Below are 18,523 nucleotides of genomic sequence, written 5' to 3'. Positions count from 1 at the left end.
ATTTAAGCAGACGGGATTAACAAACCTAATAAACTGCACATAAACGCTAAGCTTATTTGTTTGCCATCGATATCCTCCCGTAACCGGAATTATGCCCCTAACCGGTGCTTGTGGCTTCATTTTGTGGCTTCGTCTCCGTGCTTTGTCTGTCATATCCCGCATGGGTTTGCCCGCAACAGACCCAGATAACGAGGCCGAGACACAATGATATTTCCACTCGGGGAATTTGGTGATCCTCGCTCTGTATTGCTTCGTTGGACGTTGTTTGCCACTGACTTGTACGGAATAGTTACACTGCGCAAAGATTTATCTGTCTGCCTGGAATGCCAAGTAGTGTGACTCCGAATGTGCGTACTGCTGGGCTCCAGTTGTGTCGTCATCCGCATGCGGTGGAGCTTCCACTCAGCGCAACGGCGTCATTGCACCCAACATTTGGAGTAGCGTGCCGTGCCTTATGTAAAGTAGCAATGAGAATCATGTGACATCAACAACAACAACACCAGGATCCACTTTTTCTCACTAAGATGCCAGCCAGGCAGATTTTCCCTTTTTGGGTTGGGGCAACGCCCGCCGCCCAGTGCGTCACCAGGCAGTCTCCGTACTACGTATTCTGGTATTGTCGCCAAAAACACCGCTGCAAGAAATTCGATTACGCCAGGCGGCCTAGCCAACTAATGAGACGGCGCGCGTACCTGCTTTCAGAAGTTCCTTGGTCCCAGTCATTGCGCCCTCCCCATAATTGGCCACTGGGAGGTCACGCTGCCAACCACACTATGTAGAGTGTCCGCCCCGTTCTTCCGCTACGTTCTTACCATGTTTTGGGAGTGAGTGTTGTTGTCCGGTATCGTTGTTTTGTCACCGTTGTCTTTTGCGCTGGGACCTTCGGCCGATGCGTTTTGATGTAGTAAAACGGGAAAGCGTTGTACGTCAGGCTGCTTTTGGCACTGTGGGGGCGATAAGACGGGGACAGCGTCACTGGGCGTGGTCGCCCAAGCGGTCGCCTCCTTCCCTGTCGCATGTCTTGGGCTTAGCGACAAAAGGAGCAGTCGCCCCAGCGAGCCAGGCTCCATTATTAGCCATTCCCGTCATGGGATGGCCTGGCCCAGGACCTTCTCATTCGTCTGTGCCGCCGCTTTCCTGTACGAAGTACGATTTACGTACCCAGGTACCCATACACCCCGTCCTCCCTCCACTTCCTTCTTTCCGCTGTTCCTCTCTTGCTCTTCCTCTTCGTCCTCCTCTTTCCTCCTTCAAAACATCAACACAGCGACTCTATCCAAATCATCGCCATTTTCCTCGGATTCTACGGTTGCGCAACATCTCGTGTTCGGCCTTGCAATCACATTTTCTCTCTTTTGTGTCCTTGTTGCTGTCGTTTTCCTGTTTCCGGTCATTCCGTCCTCTATACATTCGTTTTGTATCTCTCGATACCCGTTACAATGAAGGGCGCTTTGTTGTTGACCGCAGCTGGGCTGCTCGGCTCCGCCCAGGCTGGCGGTGTCCACTCGTTGAAGCTGAAGAAGGTCCCTCTTGCGAAGCAGCTGGTATGTTGACTTCGTCGATGCTTATCGTGCCTACCAATATGACATGCCATTGGCCAAGATCAGCCATACGTTTGTTTTGATTGGCATCGCCATCGGCGTCTCATCGCTGTTCCTACCGCCGGTAGCACACTTTGCTAACTGTCGGTTGTGACAATTAGGAGTCGATCCCCATCGATGCCCAGGTTCGCGGACTCAGCCAGAAATACATGGGCGGCCGCCCTGAGACTCATGCCGATGCCATGTTCAAGAACACGGCTGCAAGCATCGAGGCTAACCACCCGGTGCCTGTCAGCAACTTTATGAACGCACAGTGTACGTCGAAGCGAATTATTCTCGCTGTCTTGCGAACAACCAACGGCGGCTAACTAGTAATAGACTTTGCTGAGATCTCCATTGGCACTCCGCCCCAGAGCTTCAAGGTTGTCCTTGACACCGGCAGCTCGAACTTGTGGGTTCCCTCGCGCGAGTGCGGTTCCATCGCCTGCTATCTTCACTCCAAGTATGATTCGAGCGCCTCGTCGAGCTACAAGGCCAACGGCTCGTCGTTCGCCATCCAGTACGGTTCTGGCAGCCTGAGCGGCTTCGTGTCTCAGGACACTGTCTCCATTGGCAACCTCAAGATCGCTAAGCAGGACTTCGCCGAGGCTACCGAGGAGCCCGGTCTGGCCTTCGCCTTTGGCCGCTTCGACGGCATTCTGGGCCTCGGCTACGACACCATCTCGGTGAACAAGGTCGTGCCCCCCTTTTACAACATGATTAACCAGGAGTTGATTGATTCGGGTGTCTTTGCCTTCTACCTGGGTTACTCTGACGACGGCAACGACTCCGAGGCTGTGTTTGGTGGTGTCAACAAGGACCACTACACCGGCAAGATTACTACCATTCCCCTGCGCCGCAAGGCCTACTGGGAGGTCGACCTTGACTCCATCGCTCTTGGCGAGGACGTTGCTGAGCTCGACAACACCGGTGTGATCCTGGACACCGGCACCTCGCTGATTGCCCTCCCCTCCAACCTGGCCGAGATGCTCAACACCCAGATTGGCGCCAAGAAGGGCTACAACGGCCAGTACTCCATTGACTGCAGCAAGAAGGCCAGTCTCCCGGACGTCACCTTTACCCTGAGCGGCCACAACTTCAGCCTGCCTGCGTCGGACTACATTTTGGAGGTGTCGGGCAGCTGCATTTCGACCTTCATGGGCATGGACTTCCCGGAGCCGACCGGCCCGCTGGCCATCCTCGGTGACGCCTTCCTGCGCCGCTACTACTCTATCTATGATCTTGACAACAACACTGTTGGCTTGGCCCTGGCTAAGAAATAAGCGGGCAATCGTCGCCGTAATTTTCACCAAGCAACAGTCATTTATTTGAGAGGTCGAAGAGAGGGCGGGACTGTGATAGTGTTGCGAGTGTTTACCTGTACTACGAGCGCTTTCAGTCCTCTTTTGCCCTCTTTATTTTGCTTCTGTGTCTCTTTATCTGTTTGCTATTTGTCCTACGCACGGTTTTGTTCGATTTCGGTATTTTCTTTCATTCGTCCCGCGAACGCGCGGCTGCAGTCCGCTGTAATCGCGTGACGAAGAGTCGTCTGTCAAAGTCAAGACTAGCATTGTTGATTGCGGTTGTTGCTCTTGCTGGGGTGTGCTTGTATTTTGTTAGCATTATTATTTAACCCCCTCACGTCTTTGGTCTTTACCCTACTGTACCGCTACCTCGCTATACGCTCATCACGTCACCACAAACATGTTTTTTTATTTATCTCGTTATATTTTAGCCAGTGTTTCTATTAGTGCGTCGAATTGTGAACATAGTAACTAAGGAACACGTTCAAAATGCATCTCAGCACACGGCGCAAACAGCCGCGTCTGCTCATCAAGTTTCAGGTTTGTGGTTGTCAAACCGACCAGTAAATGTCTTCATGGACCTGTGGCCCACGTTCACCGGCGACTCAGGGGCCCAAGTAATATCACAGATTTCTTACAGAGTCCTTACTGAGAAGATCTCTCAGCGCCGTCGCAAAGTACCTACCTACATTTTCGACTGCTTAAGCCTTTTTGTTAGATTTATAACGTGTACGAAAATCTCTGCGTCATATACGCCAGTTATAAAAGCATCAACACGCTTTTGGGTCTTATTTTATTTTATTTTACATTTTTAAAAATGGGTTGTGAGTTTCTGGATTGGCCATTAGGTTTTTTATTTTTTTGTTTAACTGCCAAATATTTAACGGGCATGCGATACCATTATGTATGTAGGTGTAGCTTAGCGCAACAAATACGCCTGGCGTATATCCTACCAAAAATTTATCGAAATTTAAATATTCATCTCTAGAATTGGTGATATTGGTCAATGTGTCTGCCTGCGATTACACGTTGTATTGAAAAAGATGTTATTCTCATGCCTTTTGAACGACAAACATTTAAATTGGTATGCTACTAACCGAGTTAATGTGGCTCCCCAAATACACGTGATGCAAGTTACAGCCAATCAACCCGCGATTTGGCCCACAGCAAGGGACACTGTATTCCACTCTATCTTTCCCATTCTTTTCGTCTGTTGGCGCTAAATTGCGTTCTGTCTCAAACTTCCCTTGCGTTTTGGTTGCTGTTTGGCTCCTTTCCGTTCTCGCGCGTTTTGCAGTTCCCTCCTGCCACGAAAACGTAAAGCCGTGAGCGACACCAGCAAACCCAAGCCCCAAGGAGTTTTGACTACACGCTTTTTTCTTACTCGTTTTTACGGCCACGTCCATCCTTCGTTTTGCGGCCCCATTTCTCCAATCCCACCCATTCGATGATCCATCGCCATTGTGCACTGCATCGTCGCCATTTTTTTCTTGCTGACCATCGTTTCGCGAACGAACGCGAAGAAGCGCGAAACAGGGAGCGCAGCAACGGCCTCACTTACCCCAACCCCAACGGCTGCCAAAGTTGCATTCGACGATCGCCATAATTTACCAATACATATTTGCATCGCGCTGCACGACGCGATTTTCTTGCGAGATTTGTCCTTTTTGACGTTTACATCCCCTTTTCCCACCGGCTTCTGCCCCAGGCTCGACGCTCGACTGATTTCTCGCGCGTTGTTGCTAGCCTTTGGCCCTCGACATAGTATTTCGCCCATCGCGACACACCTGTTGGACACTACAAGCCCATTCTGATCGACGTTGGCATTCATTGACAATGGCTGCCGCCAACGCGGTCAGTGCGAACGGCTTGTCCAGCGACGCTGCTGTTGCGTCTTCTGCAACCGCTGCGCCAGCGAGTCCCAGTGGTAGTAGCAATGGGAGTGAAAGCGACGGCAACGGTACGGCAGCGACTAAGCGGAAACGCGATGATAGCAGCGATAGCAGTAATAGCGACGAAGTGATGGCCGAAGCAGGTGCATCACCATCTGCAGCTGCGGCAGGATCGCACGCCACGGCCGTCAACCAAATTAAAGCGGCCTCGTCTGGCTCCGCATCGCCCGCCCTCTCATCGAAGCCGAACAACGGAAATACAGGAACAGCTAGCAACGGCAGCCATGCAGCGCCGGGTCTTATTGTGTCGACGACCGCGGGCAACCGGGACGAGAAGCGCCTGATCCGTGACTATTTTGGCGTTCTCCAATCGTATGCCCAGACATCACCCTCCCCTGGCCCGTATCTTCTGTACATGTACCGTCTTACTAACAACGTGGCCCAGCTTCGACAAGTCCACTCCTCCTATTCTCTCACGACGACTGCTGCCTGACTCCCCTGTATCAGACGAGCCGGAAGCCAAACGGCAGAAGGCCGATGACTCTGCCAGCCAACCCAACTCGCAGACAGCGAAGTCTGTTTCCGACAAGGTCAAGAACGACGCCTACATGTTGTTGGACGACCTCGTGTTGGACATTGCTGCCGTTGTACGCAGCGAACTGGCCGCTCTCGATGCACCCACACCAGCCGAATCCGAAGGCAAGACTGAAGGCGAAGCCGCAAGCGAAGCCAAGGAGGACGTTAACGCGAACGACGCAACTGAACCGAAGCAAAATTCAAACAATACGGCAGACATGGACGTTAAAGCGAAGCGAGCAGCCATTGCGCACATTGCTAAATTTCGCGAGGCCGCCTACGACCTCTATCGCCGAGAAACTGCGTACCCTAAATCTGGACCACTGCATGGCAAAACAGGAGGCAAGATTGGCAATAATGTGTCTGTGTCTATATCGTCTTCGAACCGGGGCGAGCCTGTTTTGACCGTCTTTGGTAATGCGCCTGGTCCCCGGCAGCTATTTTCAAGTCTGCCCTCGCGCGGGTCGGCTGTCAAGGCGCAAACCCCCTGTGGAGCTGATGATGGTGACGACCAGATCGGCGACCTTGTCCGGGAAGACATCGATGTCAGCTTTGGTGGTAACATGACCCTCACCCGCGTTTTCGCGCCGCCACCTCCCGACAAGAATAACCGCGCCCCGACCTTTGGCGAACTGTTCCCGTCTCCCCGTAACTTGCCTCCCTTGCAGCCACCAAAGGCACCAAAGAGCACGACCAAGTCCACAACACTGGGGTTCTACCATCCAGAGCTGGCCGAGAGATCCAAATATCGAACGGGTTCTTATTCTACCCAACAAATTACGATGGGCCACTGGCTTGACTACAGCAATGCTACACCGTCATCGCAGATTAAGACCCGCCAGCGTGAACGGGCCCAAAGCTTGGCCGGCCGCAAGCCATCCGCAACTGAACTCGAGCTGTCCGAGATGGAGTCTCTTTTCCGTGGCGCTTTTTCCAGCTTTGCACCGTCTAAGGATGACTCCGCCGCAATTGTGCCTGCTACCCAGGTCGGCCGTATGTGGTGGCAGCGTGTTGGCCACCGTGTTTTTCAACGCATGGTTGAGAAGGAGCTTGATACCGACGAGCACTACGTTGAGGACGCCTCGACACCTGACGACTTGGTTTCAGCTCATGTGCTTGATGAGGAGGCTCTACAGAAAACGATCGCCGAGTGGGACGATAGTCTGGTCGACCCATCACTGGAAGAGGTCATGGGAGCGAAGTCGGATGCAGACAAGGATGCCGACGAGATGCTCCAGGAAGTCTCGGACTTGGTTATTACGCTCGCGTCGTACCAGCGCAACCGCAATCTCACACTGCCGACCAGCCAAGACCGCTTCTCAGCCGATCCTGTCAACGCGGACATGCTACGGAATGGCACACTCGCTCAACAACCTAGCGAAGAAGAGATGCTCACGTACCAGACGCTCAAGGCGCAGCTGTCCATTATCATCCAGGCCCTTCCCCCCTATGCTGTGGCACGTCTCAATTCGGACAAGCTTGAGGAGCTGAATATCAGCACTAAGATTGAGGTCCGCGGAGAAGAGTACCACGGTATTTTGGACGAGGACGAATCTATCGTCCGTGCCCGCCAAGCTGCCCAGGCGGCACAAGCTGCGACCAATTCACCGCAGCGCACACCGGCTCATAGGTCAGCGAGCGTCTCGGTGAACCATAACTACGGCCCGCAGTTCAACACTCCAAGCAGGACCCCAATGGCTTCTGGTAGTGCCTTCTACCCTGGCCAACATCAGACGCCAGCCCGTGCAGGTCCACCGCATAGAGCGTCCGTGGGCGGTGCTGCCGGCACTCCTGCGGCTGCACTCCCCCCGCATGTCCGACCGGGTGCACAGGCCCAACCTCCTTTCCGGCCATCGCCTAATGGTTACAACTACGGTCCTATGGCTAAGACCCAGCCACATATGCAGGCTCGGCAAGGGATGCAACACCAGCCACCAGGCCCTGGTTTTGCACCAGGCCAGCAAGTGTCTCCACACATGTCACCACAGCGCGTTGCCTCGCAGCCACTTCCGGGCTCGTATGGATCGCCAGCTATGCAACCAGGCACCCCGCAACAATTCCGCTATCCACCGGGCACACCGGGCTTTCCGCAGCAAGTTCCACTTCCGCCGGCACCGACGCCTGGGGCGCCACAGCAGCAGCATCTTCAACAACAGCAGTTGCAGCAACAACAGCAGCGCCGTGCCTCCCATAGCATGCCGTATCCTCTATCACCAGCAAATGGCGTGGCGCACGTCGCTCCTCCGCAACACTCGATCCACCAGCCTCCGCAGCAAGTTGGAAGTCCACAGCAGCGATTCCAGCAGGCTCCGATGACACCGGGAATGCCCCAGCAACAGCAGCAGCAGCATATCCGGCAGCAGCAACAACTCATGGCACGGCCACCGTTCACTGGTCAAACCGGTGTTCCGCCGCACCAACAACAGCAGCGCCACTTCAGCGGCGTGCCTGGCGGACCTTCTATCGGTGCCGGCCCTTTTGGCTACCATACTGTGATGGACCAGCCGCAGCAGCAGCGCCTGATGGAGCAAGCACGGGCACGAGCGTCGGCACATGAGCGGACAATGGGGTTTGCGGACAAGATGACGCAGGGAGGCATGGGCCAAGTCGCTGGTCTAGCTGGGATCGGGCTTGGTGGTGGTGGTGGTGGTGGTGGCGCCGGCGGTGGCATGGGAAATGGTGGCGTTGACATGTCTAAGTTGGCTGCGGCGCGCGCGAACATGCCTGCTGGCGGTGCCAATATGCCGCGGCCTGGGCAGTACCAAACGCAGCCATCACCCCAACCCCAGTTCCAGCCACCGGTGCCACCACAGACATACCTGCAGCAGCAACAGCAGCAACAGCCGACCCGTCCCCAGGGCCAACCATCACCAGCAATGAACGGCACACCACAGCCACACCACGTCCCGTCTCCGTCGCCAGTGCCCATGAGCGCGTCGCCTGTGCCCGGTGCCGGATTCCAGCGACCATCGTAAGGGGAGTGTTGTTTGGTGAGGACTGCTGTGTGGTATAATTAGGTGGTGCTGTATTTTTGGGGCTACGGCTACGATGGAAATAAGGACCAGCTTTGCGGTATTGCGCCACCATCGTTTTGGTTTCCTTTTTCTTTTCCTTTCTTTTCGTTTCGTTTTTGGTCGGGGCTCTCGGGTCTTTTTTGGTGCACCTTTTGTTTGTTTGCACTGGAATCGTGGTTGATTTTGCTGGCTCTACTGCTGTATTGTTTTTTATTATCCCGCTGTCTGGGAAGGGTCTTGAAAGTGTAACACTAGGTATCTTGTTGATTTTCAGACCATAGTTTTTCTTAATTTTTTTCTTTTCTTTTCAGTTATACATTATTTTCATTGCCTATCTCACACTTTTTTTCTTTTCATGCGTGTGGTCCTTTTTCGTATTCCCCGTCATTGCATTTGGCCTAGCTCAAATTAATATTGCTCGCAACACCTTGTCACTTTTGCGCTAGTTGATGCTGTGCGACGTCGCTTGCTGGTATTGCATATTTGACCGGGTATTGTGGCTGTCGTTTTGGGTCCCACATCAAAGGCATTGATACTTTCTCCTTGTACAGAAAACCAAACGAGTACTTGTATAGAGTTGCAGTTCGGTGTTTGGTCGGAGCCGTCATTGTGTTTCTGGTTCATGTCTTATTTGGGTGGTCCGAGTGCCCGGCCCCATAATTGTCGGGCGGTGGAAGTCTGCTGCCCGCCGTGCCGCCACAGTCCTGGGTGGCCAAGGGGCAGCTCGTCATATCATGGGAGTTGATCCTTGTAGGCGTTGCCTCTATTTACGAGTTAACGGGAGTGACCTGTTGTCATGAGCAACGGTGTCGTTCTGATCTCCGATTTTGTTTCGGCGACTGAGCTTGTCGTTCCTGACATGCCTAGGCTATTTGGGAGTTTCTTATTCAGCAATGCAACCGCCTAACATTCTCGATACATGCACCATCTCGAGGAAGCTGTTAAAGACGATTCAAATTTCATTTATGTGAAATACGATTCTCACTGCCCGGACTTACACAGCAGGCGAACAGAGCCCTTATCGTCCGTCTGCGACCGAGAAAAGACGGGCATCTTAAACGGACAGATTTTAATTCTTTGCTGTCTTATGGCTGAGAGATTAGAACATGGAGCTCGATTTACGACACTGCTTAATGTAGGTTGCTGATTGCTCACCAAATTGTGATGCCTGGGTTGGTTGGAAAGAACTACACGGAATGCTTGGCCGCTTTCTTCTATTTTTTTTTTTTTTTTTTTTTTTTGACGTTCTTTCTTATTTTCCTCTTGCGACCCGTGTTGTTTCAGTGTTGGGCATTGCACAGAACGATGCGAGTTTTGAGCTATGCATGCCCCATGCACTGTCGACAGGTCCGTACATCTTGTATATTGTACACTTCACGCCCCCAATACTAATAGCGCACGTTGGTCGTAAAAATGTTGAAAGAATACTGGCTCACCTCTGACTCACTGATAAGGTTGCATTTTAAACTGGGGTCATATAAGTCATCGACAGGGAACAAAACAAGCTGACGAGGTGAATGCCCCATAGAAGGGCCTGGAACGACATGGAAAACAGATACTGACAAGATCGCCAGACGGGGGTCGGGGATTAAATTAACCCCCACCTTTGCTGTTGTGTCCTTAGTGGCCAAAATATGACTTTTTTTAATGGGGCGCGCGAAACTTACATGTACACTACGCGTGATGTTGCTTTTCAGAGCGTTATTGACATCGAGAAGTTGCTGAGAGTTAGGCTGGCAAAAGCTGAAACGAGGGTGACTTCCAAGTTCGCGTTGTAAGGCTCTGGAAGTATCAGTGGATCAAAACCAGGTATTAGAGCCAATTACAGCGTGTGGCTGAAAAAGGTCATATGTTGGCCATTAAGGAGATACACTGACAGAAATTTCAGAACTTTTCCAGTTTTGAAGGAGGTATCACATGTGCCTGCGTTCACTGCTACTTCTCTTCGTCTTCGGGGTCAAATCTGACCAGATGTTGTTGGAATCCACCTGGTAAGCTAAATTCATAGTAGTAAAGATAGTAATTATGGTACGGGCCGAAGCTGGAAAGTGGGTAAATACGGCATCTATTTAGCGTTTCACTCTAAAGCCTCCAAGGAGAATAGAAACAGGTAGAAAAATATCAAAATAGTCGTGACTTTTGCTGTTGAAGCTAGATGACACGACAGAATGGAAATCAAAATAGAGTGGCAAAAACGTTTAAGTTGAGAAAGACCTTTCAAACTGGAGATAACAGATGACGCTGCCCAGGTATGTTGGATAATAATTGCCGGTGTACAATCAAGCTCTTTGGCTGATTTCAGGAGCTGGTGGTGTCTGTTTTTTGGCCTTCTGTTCTTAGTTTTTTTTGTCCTCGGCGTCACCTCTGTGCCAACATCGCATCGTGATCTCCGTGAAGTTCTCGCCGAGCTGCATGCGATCATTTTGAAACATCTTGTTGCCCGCGACGCCGGGGTGATATGTGATTGGACTATTTTGTGGACAGACCGGTGGCATTAGTTCGAGTACGAGACTCATCCAAAGGATAAAAACAGTAAGTATGCTCACGAATCGCTGATTTCTCCATCCACGGCCTCAATTGACGTGGTTGACGCCATTGGCGAGGGACTAGCGAATGCTTTCTGCCGTTTAAGTTCCTCCTCCTGGTTGGCTGCTGTCGTTGCGTCCATGATCCTGTCGAATTCTCTGCTGGACGTAGTCTCCGTTTGGCTGGGGTGATGGGACTTGGACAGATTGGAAGTTGTCGGAGAGGAAAGACAAGGAGAGAAGCCCATACCATCGGCATAATAAGAAGCAGTCACTCGACTCCTTTTATATGTTGGAAAGAGAGTTCCCAGTAGATCTTATCTCTTCTGCTTTCAGACATGAAGAAAAGTTCTATGCTTTTTTTTTTTTTTTTTTTTTTTTGGGGTGTGTATCTAAATTCTAAATGACGAGATGACCTTGTGTCAATGACAAGAAAGGAGGAAGAGACTGTGGTTTACAAACCAGCGTCGTACACTGACGGGGACCGCGCCATCCCGCTGGCAAACCCTGGAGATTTAGGGCTTCTCCCCTCTCCCGTCTGTTTCTTTTTCTCTCCAGTTCAATTTTTTATTTGAGAAATAAAGGGAAAAGTGAGGACCGGTAATGAATGATTGGGGACTGTGCTAGCCCCTTAAGGGATTTCCATACGCACTCTTCCCCTCGGGGCAATTTTTTTTTTCTCTTCTATCTTCTTTTGACTGGATTTGAGCTTCAATTGATTTCTTTTACTGTGACCTGTAATTTCGTTTCGCTATAAAGGTTTATGGACGTCGGAATTTCAGTAACCTGGTCTACGTTTCTCAATGATCTTGAGCAGAAGAAGATATTTTTGAACGGTTGTCATGTTCGTTACCTTAGGTCAAATCATAAGATAAAAAAAGGAGAGAAATGATGAGAGATGCTGGACTGTAGGCGAGGCAAAGATTTGAAGACACTGGGCCGAGAATATAATGCTCTCATGGTGAATCCTGTACATTTCTGCCCCCAGTTGCACTCGCGCCTTCACGTGCTTAAGACGTGTTATGTGGGGGGAAAATCCTCATTAATGAAAGGGAATGTCCCTATAGATCTTGTTTACTGAGCGCCTAGTAAATAATTAAAACGGTAATCATGTAGCTGAATTATGGAGTACGCCAAATATTGGGAAAGTATCCCAACTGCCGTACTGCACAGAGTTTGAAATACGCCCCGTAAAATAAATTTTAGATATGGGCACAATATCCGATGTGCCCTAACCCGCTCTTTATGCCGGATAGGTAACCTTACGTGAAGTACTGCTACAAAGCAGTATTTCAAAAGTTCCAGTTGTGGTGGCCTCATTTTAATTTTAATCTGCATGATGTCGAGTTTTCCGCGCCTGAAGTTTCTGTTTCTGCATGACTTTATTGATTTTGCATTGCATTTTTAAAGAAATCTAACCATATTCTGTATGTGTTCTTAACGAATCAGCTACCATAGAACGACGAGGATCATTAAGCGCACGGTAGCATATGCCTCTGTTTAACAGTCCACATCGCGATATTGACAGCCTTTATTACGCGTTCTTAGCCTCCGAAAAGAATCGTGCCCGAGAACTTCGCACTACCATTGTGGACACAATGAACATAATAAAGAAAAGAATATCCGCTAGTTTAGAGTGGCTTCCTAGGCAATACACGCGTCTTAACACAACCTGGACGTGTGAATGCTGTCCATAATCAAGGGCGTCGTCGATTGTGTGCATCCGAACTCTGCTAGTATGTGAAAATTATCAATTTCGGGCCATACACAAACAAAAGAAAACCTTCGGGCAGTAAATCCAGGTGCTGTGGCTATACGTCCAAAGATGATTAGACTATTATACTCGTTCCACGGCCTGTATCGACGTTCGGCGTTGTGTATCAGTTAGATCTGCAACACGTATGCCATAAAGTTATTTCAGTGCAGGAGCAGAATAAGAACAAAAAGGCAATTCTTTGTGCCGTAGCTCTTCACATCCACACGCTGAAAAAACACCCAAAGAATGACTTGAGTGCACACCGAGGATACTTCAGAGTGATGATCAACATCACGTGATAAGGCACGTGCAATTTGACCTGAATCTTTGTTTCCTTTCAGGCCACAGCCCGTACTGTGGGCCCCACCTCAGTTGCCAAGTTCACCACGTCATCGTGGAAAACAATCTCGCATTCGACGGATTTGCCGGAGCTTCGTTATTCTGGCGAGCCCGACGCTTCGTCCTTTCCCTTGCATCAATCGCGCTCTCAACCGGGGTAGGTGTGCGACATCCCGACCGTGTGGCCGCGACTGGCTCTACTGCTACTTTTTGCGCGTCCGCCCCTCCACAACTTCTCCATCGTCACCACCATTACCTCATCCCCAAGCATGGCTAGCTTCATTCGGGGAAAGCAGGCAGGCATGCAGAACGACCTGTCTGCGGGAATTGTGCCGGGTCTATTTGCCCCTGAAGAACAGATACGATATGGCGTCGATTCACAGATCAGGTATGTCTCCGTCCTTACACGCATTTCTGCCAGACGTTTGCTCCGGATTCCCTGCTGAGGCTTTGCGTACAGCTGCATAGCTTATGATCCGGTCCAGTCGCTCATGGCCGTGGGCACGACCCAGTCGCGCTTCGGACCTGGCACGATTTACGTTTACGGCCGCGGACGCGTCAACAAGGTGATCCGGCCCAAGGGCGGTGCGTCGCTGCGGCAGATCCAGTTCAGCGCAAACCGGCTGGTGAGCCTGGACGCGAAGAGCGAAATCGCGATGTGGAACCTCGACACGGGCAACCGCATTGGCGGCTCCGTCTCAGCGGGTGCGGCGGTGTGCATGGTCACAGACCCCATGCTGGACTGGGCGTTCCTGGGATTGACCAACGGCGACATTATCGCATATGACCTCGACCGCGAGCGGCTCTCGCCCTTCCGTGTCCAGAATCTCTGGCGCAACCGCCCAGGAGGCGTTGACCCCCGGGTCCGGGGCGGTGGCCCAGGCACGGATGCGTCAGCGGCCATGAACCTTGTGACCATGCAGCTGCACCCGCGCGATGCCGGCCAGCTGCTGATTGGCTACTCCACGGGCGCCGTACTCTACTCGTTCAAGCAGAATGAGGCAATCAAGTACTTTGAATATGTCGTGCCGCCCGGCGCTCCTGGTGGCAACGGCGAGACGCCCCAGGTCCAGCGCAAACCACGTCTGACACAGGCCGTTTGGCATCCCACAGGCACCTTTGTGCTGACGGCACACGACGACGGAAGCCTTGTTTTCTGGGATCCCCGAGACGGCCGCGTGGTTATGGCACGTAGCCTCTACGATGTTAGCGTCGACCAACCCGTTGCCCGCCCACCAGGCGCTCGTGCCATCGACCCGTTTGTGCAGATTGCTTGGTGTTGCAAGAAGAACCCCGACGACACGGCCCTCCTGATTGCCGGCGGCCTGGCCATCGACGAGCCTGAAAAGGGCCTCACGTTCCTTGAACTTGGGCCTACGCCTGTGTACGCGACGTCGTCGTGGCAGATCTTGTCGGACCACTTCAAGGGCAAACGCCAACAGCTGCTGCAGATTCCACAAGGCACAGAAGTGACCGGATTTTGCCTGGCCCCGCGCCAGTCGCCGCATTTTGGCGGCGCCAGCGACCCCATTGCCGTCTTTGCCCTTTTGAACTCGGGCGAGATGCTGACGTTGAGCTTTCCCTCGGGCTACCCCATCAGCCCGACCAACCAGCTGCACCCGTCGCTCTCCTTCGTCAGCCCATTTGTAGGCACCTTTGCAGTGTCAACCATGGCGCGTGAGCGGTGGCTGGGTCTGACGGAAAGTCGCAATTTAGGCGAGCGGCTGCTCCGTGGTGGCGCCGAAGCACCGAAGCCACGTCGGCGCTACGAACGCCGCGATATTATCCAGACAGCCCACGCTGACGGCACCGTGCGGCTGTGGGACGCCGGCCACGCCGACGAGATTGAGAACCAAGCGCAGCTGCAGGTTGACGTGGCGCGGGCCGTCGACCGTGACCATGATGTCGATGTTTCTGCATTGTCTCTGGCGGCTGGCACAGGCGAGTTTGCCGTCGGCACGCGGCAGGGCGAGGTGGTTCTGTTCCGGTGGGGCACCAACAAGTTCTACGGCCGAGGAGGAGGTGATGACTCGCAGCCATTGAACTCCAACCCTGGTGGCTTCACCGACATCAGCAGCCGCACCGAGGAGAACTTACAGGACGGGTTGCAGCCGTGGGTGCGCTACGAGATGATGCAGGGGCCGATCACGGCACTCAAGGTAGCAGACGTGGGCTTTGTGGCGGCGGGATCTGAGAACGGGTTCCTGAGCATTGTTGATCTTCGGGGACCTGCTGTTATTTTCCATGGCTCGATGGCCGACTTCGCCAAGTCGGAGAAACGGTCGTCGTTTCTCAGCAAGCACAGTAGCACCAGCAGCTCGTCGTCCGGTAAGGATTTCCCAACTGTCATTGAGTTTGCTGTGCTGTCACTCGAGGGGAAGTCGTACTCGAGCCTCGTGTGCCTGGTGGGCACGAACCAAGGAAAAGTTATCACGTTCGAGCTGCTCCCTTCGGGCGCCAGCTACACCGCCAAGATCGCGGGCATTGCCGAGCACAAGGACCGCGTCGTGGCCATCTGCCCTATTGTGTCCGAGACGGGCGCACCGGCATCGGCCACAGGAGCATCTGTGGCTGGGCTCCGGAGTGGCCAGCACGTCAACGGGACACTCGTGGTGGCAACGCAGAAAGAGGCCCGTATTTTCAAGCCCGTGGCTGCCAAGGGAGCGTCCAAGTCTTTCGACGACGCCTTCTGTTATTCAGCTTCGGTTGCCCATTACGAACAACACGGCTACGCACTTGTGGGCGTCTTTGGTGACGGGACTCTGCGGACGTTCTCGCTGCCCGGCCTCAAGGAGATCAGCAAGGCTCCTCTCCGCGGATTTGAGCCATCCCGCCACACCGACGCTGTGGTCACGCCGTCTGGCGATGTGTACGGCTGGTCCGGCCCGTCGGAGCTGGTGATTGTTTCGGCGTTTGGCCGCAGCGCAGGCCCCGCGAACCCACAGGAGGGTAACATGGGCGACACACTCGTCAATCCCGAGCTGGCCGTACCGCCGCGGCCGACAATCAGTAACCTGCAGTGGATCTCGGGCACGCAGTATGTTTCTCCTACGGACCTCGACTTACTGGTTGGCGGGCCCGGCCGGCCACCAAGCAAACGCATGCTGGCGGCGGCGGCCGAGGAAGAACGCCTGGCGCGGTATGGCGGAGCAGGTGCGGGTGGAGCGTATGGCTCGACAGCTGGATTGCAACGAGGTGTGGCCAGCCAGGAAGGCTGGGGCCAGTACCTGACACGACAGCTCAACCAGCGGACAGAGAAGCTAAATTTCATGAGCGACAGCCTCGACAACCTACAGGAACAGAGCCAGGGTTGGGCGGATGACGTTAACAAGTTTGTTTCGCGGCAGAAGCGCGGACTCGTTTTGGGAGTGGTGAAGAGCAAATTTATGTAGGCCTCAGGATGGGGGCTTCCAGGCGTCGTTACATGAAAACGTTTCCATTTCAATACGTTTTTTTTATGGCATTTGTTTCACGTTACACTGGGTTTAGTGACGGCTTGTTTGATTATCGACCAAGAACAAACGACCTGTCTCGCAGACCGACCAGTCATTCCCTGATCCCGGAAGCAAGGAGAAGATTTATGGGCCGCGATATTATTTGAGAAGGAAAGGAAGAAAGCAACCACGGCCGGCCCACGCCCGCTCTAGCCCTGTCCACCAACTGCAAACACCACCTTGATCTAGTCATGTCGATCTAGTGCGTGTCCATGCCGGGAAGGGATGTGACCCCTGGATGTGTTAGTGAATTGACCAAATAGCTCAGAACGTAAAGGAGAGGAGCAGGACACTGCATTGATCACTTGATCACAAAATCACAAAGACACAAAATCGCAAAAGTCATAAAAGACACTTACAGCCGTCAATGTTCTCGTCGACCATCTCGCGGACCTTGCACTTGTTGGCCTCGGTCATGCTCTGCTTCTTGATGGCACCGCAGCCGTCATAGAAGCACTCGGACTTGGCCATGGCGCGCTCGAGAGCATCACCCTTCCAGCCGAACATGTAGTCGGCGTGTGTGCCGTAGCCACTGTTGCCCTCGAAACTCCAGACGAACGGCTGCTGCTGGCCCTCCTTCCACAAGCCGCTGAACTTGGTCGTGTCCCAGACTGTCTCGTACACGACCTGCGGCACGCGCACGGGGTGCGACGAAGGGCAGGCGCCGGCGTTCATGAAGCCGTCCATCTTGATGGTGTTGTACATGTGCGACTGGTGGTCGGGGCTGTCGAGGTTCTTGCCATCCCAGCAGGCGGGGAAGTGGTGCGTCACGAAAATGCCGGCCGGGCAGGGCTTCGTGGGGAAGTCGCGCATCTCCGGGCCACGGTTCAGCAGCGTGGTCAGGCAGTTGTACGACAGGCCAATGTGCGTCTTGCCCTCGGCCGCGGTCGAGCTTGGCTTGCCGACCGTCATACGGAAGCCCGGCTTGAAGGTCGTAATCGGCTGCTGCTTAAGGTTGTCACGCGACAGGTCGTACTGCGTGTAGTACACAGTAATGCCGCCGGTGGTGCCGGAAGCGAGCGCAGCGTTGTTAACGACAGGCACGCGGTGGTACGAGCCGTTGGTGGGGCTCTTGAAGTACATGACGGCCGTCCAGTAGTTGGAAAAGTCCTCTGACATCTGGCAGGTCGTGCAGGTGCCGCGGGCACCGACGTCGCCGGTCATGGTGGCGTTGAACTGGTTGCCACCGACAATGTGGTGCAGGTGGGAGGACGGCGTCGAGTCGGGCTGCACGACGGGGTCGAGGCGCTGGATGGTCAGCGTCGAGCAGCCGAAGCGCAGACCGGCCTCGGCTGTAGCAGCGAGGGCAGCCACAACAGTTGCGGCGAGAGACTTCATGGTGACCAAAGGGCGCACAAGCAACTGAGAGTTTTATAATGTCAACAAACAGAGTTATAAAGGGCGCCGGAGATGTTGCAACTGGGGTTGGGGAGAAGGAGTAAGGCGAAAAGGAAGACGACGAAAAAGAAGAAGAAGAAGAAGAAAAGGAGAATCAAGAATCAAAAGATGCCAAGGCCACCTTGAAGGCTCTTGGTCTCGTCTATATATACGCAGGAATGGCACGAGTGGCCATCACAAGAGGGTGTGCCCGAGGCAATGTCCCTCTCGCCTCGACTCAAGTCTTGTGTCTGGGGATGCCGATGCTTGGCAAAAGCAAAACAAATCCTGCACGCTCTACGATTTAATTTGCGCTCTGCCATGCGTCGCTCTGGTTCGTGGTTGTGGTGCTTTTATCCTGGGTACAGACAGGCCTGGATCTATAAATGGCATCGCCACATCGACAATGAAGTCAGCCGAGGAAGCGCGACGAAGGCAAAGAGAAAGGTGGAGGAAGGAGGGATGCGAAATTAAAGTCCCGACCAATATAAAGCTGCCTTCTCATAGGCTGTCCCCGACCTCGACAGCGTGGTCTACAATTGCCGACAGCAGCCCAATATATGGCTGATGTGCGCCGTATTTATTGCGTGTCTTCTACTGTCCCCATATCTTGTTTCTGCCTGAGCCAGTATCACGCGTGCAGGGTGCGCCGTCCAAAATTATTAA

The 18,523-nt window shown here is 53.2% G+C and overlaps 4 protein-coding genes across 4 annotated transcripts; 3 read left to right on the top strand and 1 right to left on the bottom strand.

Moving 5' to 3' along the window:
* Nucleotides 1-1,439: 1,439 nt before the first annotated feature.
* Nucleotides 1,440-2,863, top strand: SPBR_07236 (saccharopepsin; the record flags this gene model as incomplete). Its single annotated transcript, XM_040765490.1, has 3 exons — nt 1,440-1,544; nt 1,703-1,856; nt 1,920-2,863. 3 exons carry the CDS (start codon nt 1,440-1,442, stop codon nt 2,861-2,863), a joined length of 1,203 nt encoding a protein of 400 aa, XP_040617092.1.
* Nucleotides 2,864-4,720: 1,857 nt separating this feature from the next.
* Nucleotides 4,721-8,327, top strand: SPBR_06445 (uncharacterized protein; the record flags this gene model as incomplete). Its single annotated transcript, XM_040764701.1, has 2 exons — nt 4,721-5,148; nt 5,222-8,327. 2 exons carry the CDS (start codon nt 4,721-4,723, stop codon nt 8,325-8,327), a joined length of 3,534 nt encoding a protein of 1,177 aa, XP_040617091.1.
* A 4,928-nt stretch (nt 8,328-13,255) lies between these two features.
* SPBR_06516 (snare-dependent exocytosis protein) lies at nt 13,256-16,378 on the top strand (the record flags this gene model as incomplete). Its single annotated transcript, XM_040764772.1, has 2 exons — nt 13,256-13,374; nt 13,447-16,378. 2 exons carry the CDS (start codon nt 13,256-13,258, stop codon nt 16,376-16,378), a joined length of 3,051 nt encoding a protein of 1,016 aa, XP_040617090.1.
* Nucleotides 16,379-16,679: 301 nt separating this feature from the next.
* Nucleotides 16,680-17,818, bottom strand: SPBR_07466 (uncharacterized protein; the record flags this gene model as incomplete). Its single annotated transcript, XM_040765720.1, has 2 exons — nt 16,680-16,714; nt 16,840-17,818. 2 exons carry the CDS (start codon nt 17,816-17,818, stop codon nt 16,680-16,682), a joined length of 1,014 nt encoding a protein of 337 aa, XP_040617089.1.
* Between the last annotated feature and the right edge of the window lie 705 nt (nt 17,819-18,523).

Source organism: Sporothrix brasiliensis (assembly GCF_000820605.1).
Source record: "Sporothrix brasiliensis 5110 chromosome Unknown Cont20, whole genome shotgun sequence".
Lineage (NCBI taxonomy): Eukaryota > Fungi > Ascomycota > Sordariomycetes > Ophiostomatales > Ophiostomataceae > Sporothrix > Sporothrix brasiliensis.
This window is presented reverse-complemented; position numbering and strand designations above follow the sequence as displayed.